The 13,892-nt window shown below is 34.5% G+C and overlaps 1 protein-coding gene and 1 non-coding gene across 3 annotated transcripts; one reads left to right on the top strand and one right to left on the bottom strand.

The window, feature by feature from the left end:
- Nucleotides 1-107, top strand: LOC122723759. The gene has a single exon (XR_006350899.1). It is a non-coding gene; the product is annotated as a small nucleolar RNA Z279/snoR105/snoR108 (small nucleolar RNA).
- A 46-nt stretch (nt 108-153) lies between these two features.
- LOC110615918 (protein PSK SIMULATOR 2) lies at nt 154-6,079 on the bottom strand. Of its 2 annotated transcripts, XM_021758131.2 has the most exons (13): nt 5,696-6,078; nt 5,282-5,571; nt 3,742-4,067; nt 3,563-3,655; nt 3,376-3,466; nt 2,932-3,025; nt 2,352-2,449; nt 1,953-2,022; nt 1,592-1,695; nt 1,369-1,485; nt 1,165-1,241; nt 945-989; nt 154-824 (listed from the first exon to the last, which is right to left on the bottom strand). In XM_021758131.2, exons 2-13 carry the CDS (start codon nt 5,534-5,536, stop codon nt 338-340), a joined length of 1,857 nt encoding a protein of 618 aa, XP_021613823.1. In that variant the 5' UTR covers nt 5,537-5,571; nt 5,696-6,078; the 3' UTR covers nt 154-337. The 2 variants fall into 2 exon arrangements, with proteins under 2 accessions (XP_021613823.1, XP_043812966.1); XM_043957031.1 differs by having other exon boundaries at nt 5,282-6,079.
- Nucleotides 6,080-13,892: the final 7,813 nt, after the last annotated feature.

Consider the following 13,892-nt stretch of genomic DNA (forward strand, 5'->3'; position numbering starts at 1 on the left):
GGGACATGATGAGTGGTCATTTCTCGCAAATAGCAATGCGAGATGGGTGTCCGTCCCATTGCCAGTTACGACAATACGGGCACTCCCATTTGTACTGATCTGATCCCTATGCCCATATCTGTTCTTAATCTCAGATGAAACCATATCCATTCATACTCGGCCAAAGGATCGAGATTGATACTGCCAAAAACTTGATAACTATGTCATTTTATATGGTGGCCTAATACTAATCATCACAACGCAGTGGTTATATACTATAGCATAAGACTTTAACGAATGAATATACATGAAAAATAACTTCCCAATGGAACCCAAATGCCTGGCTACTATAATTAATTCATAATGTTATGGAATGCAAGCCATCCATAACGTCCAATTTGTTCGAGTGCTGTAACTTTTTTCTTGCACCAATCTCTCTTACCGGAGAACTTCCGGTGCTCCTGCTTGGTTTCAACGCTTTTCCTTTTTTGTTAGCTATGGGAAATTCCTGACTCTTGCTTATTGCTGGAACCAATCTCCTCCAGCACACCTTGTCTAATAGATCTCTGTCTTCTTCAGAAAGTTGAATGCTGCACGTTGTAGTATCGTAGTTGAGGGATAAAATTCGTTGCATCTTGGCGTGGAAAGCAGGTCCCTTTTGAGTAGGAGATCGAAAGGGCATAGCTTTGAAAGCATGATCTCTATGTCTTACTAAGTTTATCAAACGATGAAGCCATATCACCAATTCGAGAATGTAGGAGTCTGTCTTCTGCTTATCAGCATGGTAAAGTGTCTGGAGTCGGATCAAGTTATGTTGTGCAGTTGAGTTCTTGCCAAATTCATTTCTATAAGGAGAAAAAAACACCATCAAGATTCATTCAACATATGCATTTTATTCAAGTAGAAATTGAGAGAGAGAGAGAGAGAGAGAGAGAGAGAGAGAGAGAGAAGTAAGGTCAACTAACCCGGTATTTGCCCATTCTCCAACCCACCCAAAACCTTGATGTGCTCTGTAGCAAATTGCAACAAAAAGAAGAAATTGTAAATGAAAGACAATGATGGCCCTTTTCACAAGCAATTCTTATATGGTAAAGAAAAACATAAAAGACGAGAAAGGCAGGCCGCATAGACCACTATGATTTGAGAGATCAGAGAATAAATTTATTTAAACACAGATCAACGTACTTGTTTGTGTTGGTGGAGATGGGTACAAGCCACTGCAGGGTCTTTTCCATTTCAGCTTTCACCTGAGCTACTGTGAGCTGCAGAGAAACACAGCAGGAAGCAGCTATTAAGTGCATGCACAAGCATTACAAGGAAAAAGAAGCAATTACCTTTGAGCACTGTGGCAATGGGTAAAAAACAAAGAGCATGATTTTGCAGATATACCTCTTCCTTAGTGTCAACCATCTGTAATCGGGATCGTAGAGCTGTCTTAACACTGATGGGCAAACCATGATATAAATTGTCCCTTGTATTAGGAGGAAGGGAGGTAGGGCGAGATGTCTGATAAAATATTATTTTTCATTAAAAAATGAATCCCATGGAAAATCATATTTCCGACTACAGTTTATATGGGGAAAACAAAAAGGAAAAGGAATAGTAAACTCACAATATTATCAATCTGGTTGATAACGTTAGCGTAGTGCAGTGCGAGACCAGCTGCACCTAGCCTTTGAGGATTCTTGTCAGGCTCCTCGCTAGCCAGTCTAACACCTGCCATTAATTTACAATCCTATAAGTATTTATGACTTACCATCCTTGTGATGCATAGCCAATAAGGGCAGAATAATATACAAAAGCAAATTCACATATATTGGATATTTTTTTGGACGACCAAATCTAAGCTTATAAAACTATTTTAAGTAAACTTATCAAGTTTCCTACCAATTATGCATAATGCATGCACATGCATACAGAGTTATATTCATGATATGGCCATCTAATTTTGTCAAAAGAGACTAAACTCATACCATTGTTTCCAAATGCTTCTAAGATAGCTTGGTGTAAATAGGTAACTATATCAACAAGCTTCTCCATAATCTGCGGAAATGAAAGGAAAAGTTGTAAGATTTGGAATCCAATGCAACTGGTGCTACACATCCTCCCATGATCAAGGGTACGTTCCATCTAAAATTATAATTAATTTAATTCTAATTGACGTCTACTCTTAGAACCTCTATTCGAATCAATGAAGCCTGAGACCATGGTGTGCCAGAAAAGTAAGCAAAATTTATTAATGTAAGCATAAAATGTTCTAGAAAAAATTAATGGAAGTGAAATGATGACATGATCTTGCAATTAAGTATGCTTAAACAATGGTGTGACTTTTCAGCAGAAGTGACCAGTGTTTGATGGGTCATAAAACGTACCTCCTCCAAAGTCATAGACCACAGTGATTTCTTTTGCAAGCTCCTTACAAGCTTTTTTTGTTGTTTTAGCTCACTTTGTAAAATCGTGATACTCTCTCCTGCAATTACAAAGAAAATATTTGGGTAACATTATCTATCCGTTATGGTTAGCAGGTGTCAAGTAGATATTGGACCTGAAGCATAGAAGAAACAAGAAAAAAATAGTAGTCTAGAAACCAGGTATAAAGGATGACATCAATGATAGTATCTTATCTAGTGATAGAGAAAGCATATGATCAACACAAGAAGAAGAATAAATAAAGAAAAGGCACGTTAGAAGCTATGCTTGAGGCATGCCCTTCATTGAAAATCAATGGTCAACTTTAATGAGGTATACTTGTAATCCGTAGAAAGACATGATGGTGTGATAGCACAAGACAAAATCAGTCTTGGAACTAAATAACACAATGTTGAAAAACTCATGACTTAAATCAATGACATAGCAATACAAATAATGTCACTTCAGATGTTGCTGATTAGTTACAAGAAAATCACCCAAATTAAAAAATCACGCGAAGAGAAATAAATTGCCATGCCTAACCTTTTCTGGGGAGATGTAAGGACTCCACTTCTTCAAGCTTCTGCTGGTAATCTTGTACAAATCTGTCCAAAGCATGCCATTCATGATACAGTTCCTGCACAAGCACAAAGGAGATCAATATAACAGAAAGTACAAAGTAGTGCCACATTCAACTATAGAAAAAGAAGCAAAATTTCTTGAAATCTTGAAGCTTGAAAGATTAGTGACATAATATTTTATATTTAGAAGATTTATACGCAATGACATTTCTCTTAGAATTAGAGACTTCAAAATCATTAGAAATAAGAAAGAGGATTTTCAACAGCATTATGCAACATTCATAGAAGATGAAAAATTTCAAGTATGACTCTGCAGAGGCATATTTAGCAACATCCCTAAAGAAAAAATGCGGCACAAAAATTGTTGCATATGAGAATTTCTAATTATGCATGGAAAATAACTTACAGAGGTATGTTGGGCCAGAGAATTCAACTCTTGCATTATGGTTTCTGCCTCTGATCTAGATTGTTTATCATTGGAATAATCTGAATCTAATCTGAAATATTACAACCATGCCACAAGACATGCATTCTATGTCAGCAAACATCATTAGTGTAACTAGGAAATACTGCAGCATAAAGTTGTACCTTACTTTGTAAAATATCGACCCAGGTTGTGCCATTGTGGGTCTTTACATAGATCTCCAAACCGAATTACTTCACGAGTAAATACATCAAATTCCTCTCTACAGAAATAAGATATAATGATATGTCAAAAGCCAATTATGCTGGACATAAAAGACAACCCAAATTAATTCTAATAAGTGATGACCTTTTGTCCATAGCAGCAAGAATTAGCAACTCTTGCATATCTGTGGAAACCAATTTTTGAACCCCTTCTGAATGTAATATCTCTTTTTTCAGGAACTGAACATTTTCTTCTGACAGTGATTGAAACAAGTTTGCACCTTTGGCTATTGTGTTAGCTACTTCGAATGACAGTATTGTTATTCTGTTCCCTCTAGAAGCCATGCCAGAGATGAAGCCACTCCGGGCATTCAGATTTGACATGCTACTTCCGAGAGTGTCTAAAACTTCAACTGCTTTCTCCAGGCTCACAGCGCCAGCTTTTCCTATAAATGAACTCTTCTGGCAATCCTGCAGAAAGGAAAAACATAATATAGATAAACAAAAGCCAGAACCAGGAAACAGAAAAGCAAATCCATCTATTCTCAAGAATGTAGAGGGTGTCTTCCACTATCATAAAGAAGATTCTACTTCCTTAGTCTAACGTTTAAAACAAAACTAAATATCTGTAAAGCTACATTCTTGAGAATGTTGCATGATCCCTAGGATAAATCTGAGGAACATGATTAGAATAGTTTTAGTGCATTCAATCCCGATTTGTGAGCTTTTTCCTATTATGTTTGGTCTACAGATTCAGTTTTGGTTAATCGTAAGGCAACTCCGTTTTAGCCTTCTATGCAGTTCGGATTTCTTGAAATTTGTTTTACACCTGCCTCTGATCATTCAGCCTAGAAACCAATTACATAGGCCTCACTGCAAGCTAAGAAAAACTGAAAATCAATTATATGTTCCGCACCGCTGCTCATTTATGGAACATACTTCCATTTCCTCTGCAATTTCTGACCCCATATTCTGGTTGTATCATGGGGATTATTTCCACAAATTGGATGCAAATATAAAAATCTATGATGATCTTAGTGGACAGGCCGTAGCATATCAGCTGCTCTTTTACATCTTTTTTTTCTCATATGCAAGTGGGTATCTTTTTTCCGCTGCATACACAGGACCATCACAATATCTTTTTTTACCCTATGGAGACAACACTTTGCAATCGAAGACCTTGGAATCTCAATCGTAATTACTGAAATGGATTGTACTTAAAACTGGATGCACCATAGTAATGATAAGAACGAAGATTCAAACAGGCCATTAAAAGGAAAATCAAGATTGCAATCCAGTATGTGGCAGATAGCGTTAATGGAAGATCTCGTTTAGCAGCTTCAACACTGATCATGCATACACAGAGATTCAGTGAACCATCAGGTTTATCTACTAACATGTCTGAGCATAGCAACAATCCTCGTCACTTGTGTAAGAGATATCTGAAACTATTGCTTTTGCCCTCACCCCATATAAAAAAGAGGAGCAAAATTGAGCATTAATCCGGCAAATCCACGAAGCCCTTTTCTCTTATCATGGAAGCTTGCTTCATAACAGTTAATCACATTGCTCACCGCCAGTTCAACATAAAAAAGTGAGCTAAGTTCCATATCCTAAGCATATGAATGATAACTGATAAGCCAAACCATAACCAACAAGCTATATATAATAAAAACCAAACATACCTTAGCAGCACCTCCCCTAGCAGGCGTTGACGGCTTAAGTTCTCTTGAGAAATTCAAGAACAGCTCACCGGAATTATACCTCTGGGGAGCGGTAGTCTTGCCAAAATTATCATCGTCGTTATTAGCATATGACTGAGAATTCTCTTTATGCTTGCTAAAGCTCTTAATCGAGTTCAGCTTCCCAGAAAAACCAGAACTTTGCTGAGCAACTTTAGTGTTCTTTCCTTTCGTCCCTCTTGAACAAACCCCTCCCATGGTTCTTGAAAATGCCTTTGAGCTCAAACAATTCCCTAATCAAAATCAACGTTCAAAAATGACAACGATTTCACCTCTATAGCAGAACTCATGGGTCCAATCCAAAACTTAAAAAAGAGAATGATAATTAGAGAACCCAGTTGTCCAACAACAACATACCTGATCTTGGGATTAAGAAGAAGAAGAAGAATTGGGAGATTAAACAGTGGGAAGCAGCAGATGGAAGATAGAAGAAGTAATAAAGAAGAAATCTTTTGGAGAAGTGAACGCGTTTAGTTTTGGCAGCAATGGAAATGTGGCGAGAGAATGGAATTTTTGACTGAGATTGAATAGAAAAATGGAGAAATAATAGGAAAAGCCCAAGTGAGAGAAGGAAACCGAAAGGATTGACTATTCTAAAATCTTGAATTAAATAAGAATGTAGAAATGGTTGAGATATTGTCAGTTGTGTAAATGTAAAGATATGAATAAAGAGAGAGAGAGAGAGAGAGAGAAGGAGACACAACACATTACATGAAAGTCATCCCGCCTACCCTGTCTGAGTGAGTTCGCTGTTATGTCTGACTTTAAACTTTAAAGTCTTCCTACTCTCTATTTATATATATATATATATTTTTTCTTTTTCTTTTTCTTTACTATTAATTAAAATTAAAGATAATTACTATTAACTTTTTATATTTTAAAAAAATTATAAATATATCTCAGACTTCTCGTGAATTCACCTTTCATCAGTTGTTTGTTTTTCTCCCTACTGAACAATTGGGCAATTGGACTGTACGCATAATTTAAGTCCAAGCGTGTTTAGAAGTTGCAAGACATGAGACCAAAATATATATTTAATAAAATTAATTAATTTTTTAAAATTTTCACTAATAATATAAAAAGTTAAATATAATGTTAATATATTAAAAATAAATTTATATTCAATTTATTCCTACTTTAAAATTAATTAAAATTAAAAAAAACGATAATTTCTATCAGTCCTCCTTTAAACATGTCACTATTTATAAATATTTTTAGATTTTATTAATTAAATAAAAATAAAATATATTTTTATCAATTTTATGCTGGATTAAAGTATTTATTTTAAATGATGTTAAAAAATAGTTTAAATTTTTATTTAATTATCTTGTGATTTTTATAATTAAAAACAAATCAAATTAATTTTAAATCAATGTGTTAATCTTCTCTTTTAACATATTTAAAAATTATTTCTCAGATATGATTGAAATAAAACTAATTTATAATCAATCGATTTGGAGAATAAAAAAAATGAGATAATTAATAAAAAGAAAGAATGAGATGGTTAACGTTCGTAAATAACTATTTTTATAATTAAGTCAGTAAATTAATAAAATAAATAAATATAATAAATTATTTTTATTTTTGAATAAATATGTAAAAATATATATTATAATATATGTGTATATTAATTTTTATATTATAAAAATATGGATTAATTATTAAATTTTCTAAAAATTCGATTCATATCGATTAGTAAGTAAAAGATTCTGTAATTATACGTATGATAAAAATTTACTTAATTTTATTTGCTATCAATAATTTTTTATAAAATTTCAACTTATTTAAAATAGGATAAGTCTTAGTGATATACTCATTACAATATTTTATTTTTTTTATATAAATAAAATTTCTAAACAGCATATTAATTTATTAGACTTTTAACATATAATCTATCATATAATAATAATATATAATTTATTTTAAACGATTATTATATCACTTCACTATCATATTTAAGGAAATATTTAATTATTATAATAAAAATATCAGATTCTATCAAATAAAATTACAACCAAGCATTAATTTGAGGGACAAATTAATTCCAAAATTTATTTAAAATAATAATTTTATATGTTAGTTTGACTGTGGTTTGAACTACTACATAATATATTTTATCTATTTATATTTTTTTTTACTAAATATTTTTAAATATTAATTTAGGCGTATGGAGACACGCTGATTTTTTATTAATTTAAATATAATTTGTTAATTTTTTTTTTCTCAATTTTACTAATAATTCTATTTTAATTTCAAAAGTAAATATATGATGTAGTCCCTATGTTTTTAAATTTTGATTTATATATATATAATTAATTAAAAGCATAGATTTGGATTTTTCATAATGGACTGGGAGACCACTTCAAAGCTTTGTTGGGCGATCAAAGATGACTTCGGTTTCAAAGTAACTTTCACGGGCTTTTCTTTCCCTTTCTTTCCTATTGAGTTTTTAATACTCTAAGCTACCAATTTTTTATTATTTGAATCAGTCCGCCCTTCTTAATTTAAGCAATGAATTCATTGATATAAAAATAATATAAATATTTAAAAAAATTAGTCAGCTAATTAGTTTTATAAATAAAAATTTATTATTAAATTTTATTTATAAATTTATTTACAATCGACACGTAAATTTACTCATAAATTTATAAATAAAGCGAGTTCATAAATTTTAATAAGTGAAACTGAAATTTAATTTGCTTATTTTAACGAACTTAAAAATTAAATTTAAACTCAATTCATTTCAAAAATAAATTGAAATGAAACAATTTTTCTCGGACTAAATTTTAAATAGTTGATAAATAACTTTATTTATATTTATATTGATTTTTTTAATTAATTAAAATAATTATTTTTACATTTATTTAATACACAATTTTGTTTATTGATTATTTTCGGTCTCTACTCTTATATATTATTTAAGATTTTACATGATAATTAATTAAAAAACCTTTAAATTACCAAAATCGCAATGAAGTTGCCTTTAATTTAATTTAAATAATTATTATTTGTCTCAAATATACTTTTGTTTCCATTTTTTTTTCTCTTCATTAACCTCATGCTATAAAAGTAGAATAACTAAGATATAGAAATATAAATAATAAAATAAATTTTTTTAAAATTATAAAAAAAAATAGTTAATGTATGAATATCCATTTAAAACAAAAATCGTTAAAAAAAATTAAATTGATTTTAGTCAAGATTGGAGTATTTAATTTTAAATGTCAAAGTAAGCATTGAAAAGGATAATTTAGTTTAGTTTAGTTTGATTGCAATAATGTTGATAATTAATTATAAACCAATCACTAAAGGACAAGTGGAAAGCAGATCGGGATGCTGTAAAGTGTGAATACAAGAGAATAAATTGCATTGAATGGTATTTAAGTACACTGTGGACTTAGAACTCAAATGATTAAGATGGTTTTCTAACATGGAGCAAAAAAATCTCATATCTGTAGCTTAAAATTTTTACATAATAATAAAAAAATAATTAAAAATTATATAAATTAATAGTTTTTTTATTCATAAATTTACCAATAAAAGTTTGACAATTAAGAAAGAAAAAAAAAGAAAACTATAAAAATAAATATTGTGTTTAATAAAAATAATAATAAATTTAATATATATATTAATCTCCTTAAAATGATATATAATTTTGAACAAACAAACTCTTTAAATTGATAGATAAAAATCAACGGAGGGTTACGGATATTTTCCAACTCAAAGCCGCCAGCTGTCGGATGGTAGGATAAGAAAACCATTTATATGTAAACAAAAATACATCGATTTTAATTTTAAATTAATTTTAATGTATTTAATTGGTATGCTTAAGAATTTATTTTTGAATAATCTATAATATAGTTTATAAAATTTCATAAAACAGTAATTTATTTTTTTTAATAATTATAATATAACCACACATATTTCATTTTATTAATAAATTAATTAGTCTGTTAAATTTATTATCAAGATAATCATACAAAAAAAAAGTCGATTTCAAGGCTAAATTATTTCAAATATATAATTATAGAGATTAAAATATATAAAAAAATAAAATATTATATGCTAAATTGTTATATTTTATAAATTTAAAAAACAAATAATTGATGCGGTCGAAAAGAAAATTATATTGTGATTGACTAAATTTGCAAGAAAGAGAATGTGAGATAATTTGTGCTTATAGCAATCATTTCGACGCTTAAATTTATAAACTGAAAAATAGAGTAAAAGTAGAATTTAAGAGTAATTGTGTAAGAGAATTGCACATTTTTGTCTCTATGATTATTAATTTTTATACTATAATAAAATGGAGTTTATATAATATTTTCTAAAATTTTAGTGTTGATATAACCAACTATTTAATAAGAGATTTAACCAGCTAATCGGTAAGTAATCCCGCGATTACAAACATATTGGAGATATGTTGGCTTGTGCCTGTTAATAGTAACTTTATGCCGAGACTCGATCTTTTCAGGAGAGGGCAAGTTTTGGTGAAGAACCAGGTGTAACAGTGTCCGAGTCTTTCTTCCCTCGAGTGGGATCGGATATTGATTTATCAGATTCTTGCTACGTGACTCTATTTGATGGTGACAACTCATGACTCACTTTGGACAATTCTTGTATAGCATCAGAAATCTTTCCGTTAGTCTTTGATTGTTTATATTCGAATGTGACAGTTATCTCCACGATCTAGAGCACGTGGCTAACTTGGATTGGTCTTTCCTGCTCATGTTGCTTCGCCTGCTTCTGCACATTAATGACTGCTCTGTTTCTCGAGCCGCTTTTAAAGCCTACCGTCAAAATCGTCATATAAGAATTATTCTTCTTCTCCAATTATCACTTTTGCTTGCAACCATAGTCTCTGCTTTCAGGAAAGACTCGGTCACTCCTCTTTTTCGTTTATTCTTCCTTGTTTTTTTGATATAATTCCTATTTGCTTTTTTATTTTAAGATGAATAGAGATACTTCCTCTTCTTCTCTTGTCTCCAGTAAAAGTTTCGCCTTAAGCTCCTCCTCCGACGATCCCATCCGTGCCCCCGCCCCATTGTTCCATTAAGGACGGCTCACGAAAGCGAGGGCAGTCTGATCAACGACATCCCTTCCATACTAACGGAGCAAGATGTAGATCGTCTTCACAATCAATACTAAATTTCTCAAGAGACTTTTCGTGTCTTTGTTCCTTCCTCGAGTATTCACATGAATAACTAGATCCCTGCAGAGGATACTATCATAATCTATGAAGAGTAGCTGAAGGCGGGTCTTCGGTTCCTCATGGACTCTTTTTTGCTAAGGTCCTACGGTTCCATAAACTTTCAGTCGCCCAGTTGCATCCCAACAGCTGAAAAATCCTGGTGGCCTCCCATTTATTTTTTCCAATAACAACATCAAGCCGAATGCGACCTCTTCTCTCAACTGTATTAGCTGGGCATTCGAAGAAACGAGGAGTTCTAGTTCTTCAGTGAAAGAAAACACTAGATGATGTTTGATCGGGTACTTTCTTCATTAAAGTAATAGAAGAACAAGTTTTTTATCCTCCGTCACCAAATGTCTAGGGGTTTGGATACCTTTGAACGAGCTGAAACATGTGGGTGGAGTTGAGGAAGGATGGGGTCCAGCCACGGAGGGATGAAGATGAGGCTTTAGACTTTCTTTTGACGGTGGCTAAGTCCACATAGAAAATGTATATCACTAAGGCAGTGAGGAATGTTGTCTTATCTTGGCAGAGCCTTTTTCGGGCAAACCAAGCTCAGGTTTCTCACCTACTTAGCCTTCCCCGTCTTGGGGAAAGCTCCTCTCTAGCAAGCGAGCAAGGTATTTTTCTTTCCATCTTCTCTTGTACTTCAAACTATCTTACACACTTTTTGTTCTATGTAGATATAGCTAGAAATAAGAACAAGTTTGCTGAGGTGGCTTGTGCTGCCCGCAAAGGCAAAGCTGTTGTTGGGGCAACCAGTTCCCCTCCTAAGCATACTCATCGAGCAGAAGAAGTAATTATACTTCCTCCTCCTCCTCCCCAACTTACAATCGAATAGTCGGCTCATTCGCAGCCCGAGTCTTCTGCAATGGGTGCCTCTACATCTGTCCCAGCTTTCTAGCCTTCTACTGTAATCCCCATTTCTACTAAGCCTATTCCTGTGAACGTGGGGGTTGATTCCTCGTGGCCTCCTAGCATCCAACACCTAGCGCTAGCGCTAACCTGAACACCCTCTCTCTTTGAAGATCCCAGTCTGGCCTTTCTATTAACCAAGAATGCTCTAAGGCCCAGGGACCGTTGTTGCCTGAATGAGGTTGAGACGGACAAGCTTTCTGACAACATCATGCATTCTGCCTTGGTGCCTATATAGCCAAAGAGCATAAAATGGTTCTGAGGCGGGAGTTTAGTGCTCAAGAAACAGACAAAAGACTCCTGGCAGAGGAATGCTCAAGGTTGAAGACTCGGGTTGACGCAGTGAAGGGCATAATGAAAGAGACTCTGGAGTCAATAGACAAACTCCAAGTAAACGTAAGTGAGGCCAACGCTTCCCGACTTGCCCTTAAGAATCGGGCTAAAAGTGCTAATGATCAAATGGTCATGCTTCAACACTAAGTCTAAGAGCTGCATTCTCAAGTTGAGGAGAACCAAACCACCTCCAATAGAATTATTGAATTAGAGGTCAAGTTTCAAGAGACGGTAGTCCGGGGTGGAGAGATGCTTATCAAGGGCCAAGACTCAGTTGGTCATCCTTCCTTCGAGAGACGGGGTAACTCCTATGGTATCCTTCATACCCTTGCCTTTTTTACTTTTAGTTTTGCTTTTGGTTCGCTCTCTTTGTAACGACCCGAATATCGGACCGCTACCGGCTAGGATCCAGATCGGCTTAAGGCCGCCGGGACCCGTAGCAAGCCTAACATACATCCTGTATACCTGTTTAATCCCATACATGATCAACAATTACATAAAAATTTAAAACTTTCTCATTTATTCATTCATTCATTCATTCATTCCTTCACCAAGCTTAACCTGTGCATGCACAAATCATAACATAAAACCTCTCACTGGAGTCCTCATCAAATACTCCAATGGGGTATCATAATATACATTAAGCTTGGTTTACATAATCAACATTAAAACATTTAAGATCATGTACTGAAAGGGGATTAACAACATACTATGGTCAAGCACAACTCTAAACTTCCATAAGCATCATTTCATTATATTTCTATACTATACTTTTACATTTCATCATATTCATGTCCACATCTAGCTATTACATAAAACATGACTCTACTCCTGCTGACCTCCTGGTCTACCCTGTACCTGCAAACCTGGGGGTTAAGGGAGAGGGGTGAGCTATAAAGCTGTAATACCCGGCTAGACTCCGGTATCGGAATTCCTACCGTCCGGTGGAATCTCGGATGTCGGAAGCCTCTAGTAGGGTAGAATCATGTTTTTATAAAATGTTTTAAGGTATTTCATGGTTTTAAGTAAAATGGAAATGAGTTTTTGCATAAAAACAACCTTGAAGGAAAACTCAGGTTCGGCCGCCGAACCTCAAGTTCGGCCGCCGAACATGCATGCCTTCGGGAGCGCCTTTAGGCCCCCGAAAGCATAAGTGAGGAAAGTCCAGGTTCGGCCGCCGAACCTCAAGTTCGGCCGCCGAACATGGCATGCATGCGGAGGCACGTTCGGCCCCCGAACGTGGCCTGGCCAGCCACTATAAAAGGGTCCCTTAGCCGAAAATGGGCGAGCTTTCTCCCCATTTCCGGCCAAGGTGAGCTCTCCGCCGCCCCTCACCGATCTTGAGTTCTTTCCTTCCCATCTTACTCGATTTTCATGAGTTTTTACTTGGTTTTGAAGATTTTCAAGCTTTGAGCAAAGTTTTGGAGTTTTGAGGTTCAAGAACTCAAAACCTCCCACCTCCGAGTTTAGGACGTCTCTCCCTCGATCTACAAGAGGTAAGAGCCGATCTTAAGCTCATTTTATATTTAAAGTAAGTTTTATGCTAGATCTATGGGGTTAAATGCATGTTTAGCTCATAGTTAGGTTTATGGGTTTTATATGTGTTTTTGAGCAATGTGAGTTGCTTGTGTGTTGTAGTTGGGGTTTTTGTTGGTTTGATGCCCCTAGGAGCTTGTATATTTGCTTGTGAATGCTTGGGAATGTTGTAGAATAGGTTTATGCATGATTGGTTAGTTTTGGAGGCACAAATGCATAAGGGAGCCAAGTTTCTGCCCTTTGGCAGAAACCAGGTTCGGCAGCCGAAGGAACTTTTGGCCGCCGAACATGGCTGGGGAGGTAGGCCTTTCGGCTGCCGAAGTTGCCCCCGAAAGGAGACTTTCGTCTCTGTCTGGGACTTTCGGCCGCCGAAGGTGCCGCCGAACCTGCCTGACTTTCGGCTCTGGAGGGACTTTCGACCGCCGAACCTGCCACCGAAAGTGCCCTGTTCAACCATTTCTTGCATGTTTTTATATGATTATTCCATGATGTTTTAGGGGGTTTTTGGGGGATAGTTTAGAGTTATGTTCATGTATGTTTGGTCCCTCATTTGAGTCCACCTGTGTAGGTTCGGACCCG

The sequence above is a fragment of the Manihot esculenta genome, chromosome 5 (assembly GCF_001659605.2).
Source record: "Manihot esculenta cultivar AM560-2 chromosome 5, M.esculenta_v8, whole genome shotgun sequence".
Lineage (NCBI taxonomy): Eukaryota > Viridiplantae > Streptophyta > Magnoliopsida > Malpighiales > Euphorbiaceae > Manihot > Manihot esculenta.